This window comes from Vigna umbellata, chromosome 1 (genome assembly GCF_029865625.1).
Source record: "Vigna umbellata cultivar VRB3 chromosome 1, Vumbellata_1.0, whole genome shotgun sequence".
NCBI classification, from domain to species: Eukaryota; Viridiplantae; Streptophyta; class Magnoliopsida; order Fabales; family Fabaceae; genus Vigna; species Vigna umbellata.
In genome coordinates this window covers 40,601,684-40,608,445 of record NC_142165.1, presented here as the reverse complement: position 1 = coordinate 40,608,445, position 6,762 = coordinate 40,601,684, and the positions used below count along the sequence as shown (strand labels likewise).

General features: G+C 30.3%; 1 protein-coding gene across 1 annotated transcript; it reads left to right on the top strand.

Moving 5' to 3' along the window:
• The first annotated feature begins 4,720 nt into the window (after window positions 1-4,720).
• On the top strand, window positions 4,721-6,463 carry LOC148205362 (protein SODIUM POTASSIUM ROOT DEFECTIVE 2-like). The gene is made up of 3 exons (XM_088110484.1): window positions 4,721-5,712; window positions 5,833-5,908; window positions 6,088-6,463. The coding sequence occupies exons 1-3, from the start codon at window positions 5,515-5,517 to the stop codon at window positions 6,210-6,212; spliced, it is 399 nt and encodes a 132-aa protein (XP_087966610.1). The 5' UTR covers window positions 4,721-5,514; the 3' UTR covers window positions 6,213-6,463.
• The last annotated feature ends 299 nt before the right edge of the window (window positions 6,464-6,762 follow it).

The window sequence follows — 6,762 nt, the reverse complement described above, 5'->3', positions numbered from 1 at the left end:
TGATAATTCTCATTGATAGCGGGGCCAGTCATAATTTCGTGAGCCGAAGGGTGGCAGAGGAGATGAGACTTCCGGTGACCGACACAGCGCCATACGCGGTGAGTCTCGGGGACGGACGGAGGAGGATGTCAAGAGGGCGTTGTGAGGGGGTACCGATCAACATGGGGGAAAATAAGGTGGTGGCAAACCTTTACGTCTTCGAGCTGGGTGGAGTAGATGTTATACTGGGAATTGCATGGCTGGCAACGTTGGGGGAGGTGATTATAAATTGGAAGGAGATGTCTATGATATATACCATGGGAGACAAGAGGATTAGAGTGCAGGGGGACCCAGCTTTGGCCCGACAGTTGGTGGAACCCCAGGAACTGAAGAAGGTAGTGGATGCTGACTCATGGTTCCTTGTGTGGGAAGTGGGGCAGCTGAAAAAGCAGAGAGACGACACGTGTCCAGGAGAGCTCACGGGGGAACAGCAGACCGAATTGAAGGCTGTGTTACAGGCCCACTGCGGGGTGTTTAAGGAGCGAGAAGGCTTGCCTCTGAGANACTTAGAACTCGTTAGGATAGGCTCTAACCATGGCTCTGATATCATGTTAGAAAGTGGGTTTTTATAAAAGCAATTGTCATGAAAAAAAATTTCGGGTAGCTTAACCATGCATGAAATGCCTTTATATTGATGTCATGTTATATTCTTTCAAATTTAAGTTCCAGAAAATGAATTTTAGGGGAGGCAAGCTGTTTTTACAATCTATGATTGTGTGCTCTATGTGTCATTAACTACTTCCAATGCACATGTTCAAGATATTCGAAGACGGGATGAACCTTCAAAATAAGAAAGCTGAATTTCCATAGTTATGCAAATGAGTGCATTTATTGGCTTCTCTTCAGTGGGATTAGGCATTAATAGCATTAATCTTAGCTATATAATCTCTAAACATGTGTACAAAGAAGCTTCTATCTGATAAACGAAGAATGACATATTGATTGACCATTCTATTTAAACATAGAATCAAATAATAAATTTTTATAATTCATCAGTTACTCATTGATATGATTATAATGCAATTGCCAATCAGTTCTATGGGTTATCAGATATAAATTTTCTAGACTTAATATTTGTTTCTAAAGGGACTATTGATTAATGTTTGGTGGTTGAAATGTGTTTATAATGCAGTACAATTTTTGGCCCCCATTTCATGCTGTACTATCTGAAGGATGATTATTGCTGTACTCTCTGAAGGATGTTTATTTGTACAGAATCTGAAAGATACAAATGTTGTGTTGAAACAAACAAGCTATATTTAACGTAAGTTGCTGGTACTTCAGAAACTTTTCCGCCTTTTTCGGTAAAATGATCTTCATTACTTTGTGGTTAGTTGTGGATGGATGGTAAAACTTCACCCAGTAATAATCCCGTTTCACTCTGTAAAAGTTTAGTATTTGATAAAAAGGACAGTAATGTTTTTAATAATTTTTTTAACCTGTAGTTAATTATACTTGTATATAAATATATTTAAATATAAAGAGGATTCGTTTTTTTATACATATAATTTTTTCAATTTTACATTTAAGTAATTATTATTTTAAATTAAAATAGTTATATTATCATTTTCACCTTTTTAATTATCATTTATTTAAATTTAATTATTTTATAAATTACAATAATTATTTTACCATTTTATCTTTTTAATAATTTTCTTCATTTAAATAATTTTTATAATTAAGAATTATTTAATAAAAAAAAATATATACATTTTTGTGTCCATTTTTTTAATTTTACTTTTGAAATGAAATTTTTTAAAATTTAATCATTTTTAAAAATTAAGTAAATAAATGATTTGTTTAAATGTGATTATCTGTTTTAATTTATCTACTATATTTAATCAAATTTCTATTATTATTATTAATTTTATTTTCTTAAAACAATACATAGCCACAAAATATCTTTATATATATATATATATATATATATATATATATATATATATATATATATATATAATTATAATTATAATTATAATTATTTTCGAGGAGCCTAAAAGTGCAATGGATGGTGGGAGTGATATTTATCACCACCAATGTTTTATTCAAAATTCATTAATAAAAATTTAACTGAATTAAGGATGTTAGCACAGTATATTTCGATAAATTTTAAATAATTATTTATTATTAACCGAAATCTCATATTTGTTTTCGCCAAATATTTTGATTCATTAATTATAGGCTACTATGATATTTCATCAAAAGAGAAAATTAGAGATACAGATAAAATATCAAAAGAGATGTCATCTGAAAATCAAAATTCAATTAAGTCATCTATCTCAATAATTATGCCTTTTTGTTTATGGTGCTTGTCTGGAATGGAATATTGTCTTGTGGACACAAAATATAATTGTTGCATTTCCCAAATAATAGACGCGCCCTTTTAGGAAAAAAATAGTTTGATATAATATTTTACTTTATTTATAAAAAATATCAATTTCTAATTTCTTCATATTTAACTGAGTAAGAAATATTTGAAAATTAAATATATTTATGCTCTTAAAATCAAACGAATTTATTCATGTTTCAAATCTTCGTACATATGGAAGTACTTAAAACACGCAGAAACAAGTAAACACCTTTCCTTTTATAGTTCCAATAAACACATTTAATAATTTAATATTAAGACGCTGACCGTAGTAAATTATTAATTATATACAGTGATAGATTTTTTAAAACATTTTGAAAGTGTCAAAATTGTATCTATAAATATTTAATATTTTGAAGAAACCAAGTATATTATAATTAAAATAAATATTTTTATATGTAAATCTTTGTATGTATACAAAAAGTTTTCAAAAAAAATTCAATGACCAGAGTCTCTCTTTCACCATAAAACTCAACTCATACATATATATACATATTATTTATATATATATATATATATAATATACGAGTGTAATTATTTTTAATAACTATTTTAAACGATGATATTTAAAATATTTGAAAATGAATTTAACATATGAATTAGTTTATTAAAGATTGTGTATACTTAATGCGGTGTATGGTATTATAGCATTGGTGGCGTGAAGAACGGATTTTGCTTGTTGGTGTCGTTACAATCTACAATGGTGCAAGTGAGAATTTAAGAGAACTGTGTGAGTAGTGACAGACAGCTTGGGTCGGTGGCTCAGAGCAGCAAAAAACAATAGGAGAGAATATTTTTACATATCTATATTAATTTAACCACTGATTTTCATAATAAAATATTATTTAACATGCAACAAAAAATACTTCATAGTAAACTAGATTTTTTGTTATATTATAGAAAACATGGATCTTTTGTAATTATCTGAATTATGACATCAAAACACTTATAATAGAAAATCCATTTTATCCATCATAAAATGTTATTTCTGTTTAACAAAATTATTACAATCTTCACATTATAAATATACCTATGAATATAAAAGTGAGGGATACAATTGTTTATAATGATGAAATTTACAAACAAAATGACGATAAGAAGTGTTGCATTTAATATGGTAACAAGTTTCCAAAAGCAATTACCGACTACAACCTGCTCTGCTCCTTTCACGTTCAACATTCTGGCTGTTTGCTTTGCGTAGAGCCAGCATTAGGTGAAGTCTCGCTTGGGTAAGGTTTTGATGCATACATATAAAGTTTTCAGTACAGTTAAACTATAATATATTTAGAAAAGACCATGTTTCTCGTATAATTTTATTTGTACAGTTGCTTTCACATATATCGTAAAATCCGTTTGGAATCACTGAATAAAAAAAGAGAAACTACTTAGAGAAAAAACAAACTACACTATTTTCCTTTTGAGTTTTGAATTTAATGTGATGAGAAGGAAAATAACCCTGCATCTTGACGACTCCACACGAGATTCCTTTGATACATTAATAAATAAATAATGAATTAATAATATATATATATATATATATATATTATATTAAAATATTGTAAGAAACTGTGTAAAAATATCTTTTTTTCATTAAGCACGACACAAATGTATAAGTCCCTCTCTGACTCTATTTTACTGTTAAAGAAGAAAAATATAAAAATAATACTTTAATACATCTAAATTTTCGTATTCATTTGATATTATTTTTTTTATTTTTTATTTTTTTTTCTTAAAAAAATACAAAAAAATTTATATTTTTGAATAATGATACCATGATACACCTTTACATTTACATAGGTTATAAGGATAAAATAATCATATAATTTTTTATATTTATTTAAAAAAAAAGTAAAAAATTGAAAATATAGTGTCAAATAAATATAAAAAAATCAAACGTGTCAAAAATTTATTTTTCTATATTTTTATGACTATTTTTTCTTTATACTGGGTGTGAAATGAATATAAAAAATGTGTGATAGAGATATTTATTGCAAAAACAAGCTCAGCTTTGACTGACAGAGCCCCTTAAGAGTGTGTTTGCTCTTAGCTACGTAAAATTCCTCAATCTGCTGCATTTTTGAAAGGATCCACTGTCACATGGCCCAACCTGTAGAAACAAAGGACCCCTTATTTAACACAATAATTCACAGACCCATCTCAGCTCATAATGTCCAATAATGCAAGCTACGCTGTCCCATTTTGCACTATTATTATACATTCAACCTATAGACAAACACGTCAACATCTTCAGCTTCATTCATGTCTCAATCCATCACTCTCATTTATTCTATATCATTTTTCACCCTTTGCACTCCTCGATATAAAATCATCTACTCACATATTCTTCACAATCTTAATCAAGCATGCATGCCTCCCAATCAATCATACTTATTCCAATTACATAATATATATCAGTTTACAGTATAGAATGATGTCAATCAAGCACTGTGCACAGTGTTTCTATATAATGCTCAAAACTTAAAAGAATTTCCTGTTATATATATACATATGCCGTCTTGCCATGCTTTTTCTTGTCCTTAGTGTTCAACTTGCGTAACAGTTGTATTACCAAATATGCCTCCACTTTGATCCTTTATGTTTGACCTCTTTACCAAGCTTATACTTCATTAATTTGGATGTTCTATAATTGTGTATAGTATATATGCATACTCTTTTCCTAGCTTCTGCTAAGTCACATCACATTCTGATATAAAGTTTGTCACTTCCACTTCTCTTCCTTTGATCATGAATCGTGTTTCTCCTCTTTTGATATGCATTTGTTTCTTCCATGGCCTAAACAGTCAATGAGACGCTTATCAACCCATGTTTCTCCTTTTATGAAACCGAGTGGTTGGTATCTTCTGTCTTTAGTGGATTTTAGTTTGGTCAGTGTTTGGTGGTTCATCACATGACAGGTTCCAATCGCACAGTCTCTATTTTCTATTATTATTTTGGATAGAATTCGTTGGGTTCTGTGCACTTTGGTTCATTTGTTTTTTGCCTCCTCTATAAGGGATCGTAATAACAAGCTATAAGTTTTGTATTTTGTGAGCAATCGGTTGAGTCCAGATTTGAGTGTGTGATACTGATAATAGGAAAAAGTTGAAATGGGGAAACTTGGTTGGATGTTTGACAAGTTATGTCTTCCTTCTTGTTCAAATACCTGCTTCTGTGTTAATTCCATGGAATTTGAAGATGATGAGTTTGAGAGCAAGCCTTTGATTGATAGTGGCAGTGATCTCAAACTAAGACTCAAGGATGTAGTTGATGGAAAACAGACATTGGCTTTTCAATTGAAACCTAAGGTCAGCCTTCTCTTTTCTTTTACATTTTGGCAAAAAAAATTAACAGTTTTTATTACTATTATGACTATTATACAGCTTGTTGGGGCTATAATTGATATCTTGCTCTTGCTCGATGCGCAGATAGTGATACTGAGAGTGTCCATGCATTGCCATGGCTGTGCAAAAAAAGTTGAGAAGCACATCTCAAAGCTGGAAGGTGAGCACGTATAAGATGATTTTTTAATATAAATGGATGCAAATTCAATGCTACCCATCTCTGAAAAAAGTCAACTTTATGATTCTTTGATCTCGTTTTAGTAATCAGTCTGTGAGTTATGCTGTGGGCATTGAACAAAATTCTGATTCCGATTTCTAATAATGGCCTTTTTTTAACAGGAGTGAGGTCATACAAGGTAGATCTGGAAACCAAAATGGTGGTTGTAAGTGGCGACATTCTTCCTTTGGAAGTGTTGCAGAGTGTTTCCAAGGTTAAAAATGCAGAGCTTTGGAATTCTCCCTGACCAAAAATTCTGCACAAACACCATCAGCCTCGGCAGATTCTACAAAAGTCATTTTTCTCCCATATCTCACATTATGCAAATGGAAATTGGTAAAAAGTTAATGTGATTGATAATTTGATAGAAGTTTCACATGAAACACTACTAGTTACAGGAAAAGCTGAAGATCCGTTATGTACAGCTACTCTGCTAGCTTTTAAAGCAGATTAATATAGTAATTTGTTATGTGCCCTTATTATTAGCAAACAAAATAATGCCATTACCAGCACACTCAGAATTTCTATAATGCATTCATATGGATAGTAACCATTAGTCAACACAAAGTAAGATACAATAAGATAAATGTAATATTCGATACAATAAGATAAATGTAAAATAAAATAAAGAATGTGATAAATATATTATTGAATTTTAAAATTATATGAAAATTTTCTAGCTTAATGTAGTACTATACTATATATGTAAGCACGGAGAAACAACGTGTCCTTATTACTTCGTTAGCTCGATTGGAGAGCACCTTTCTAATTAAATTCAAGTTGGGCCTGAGGTCAGG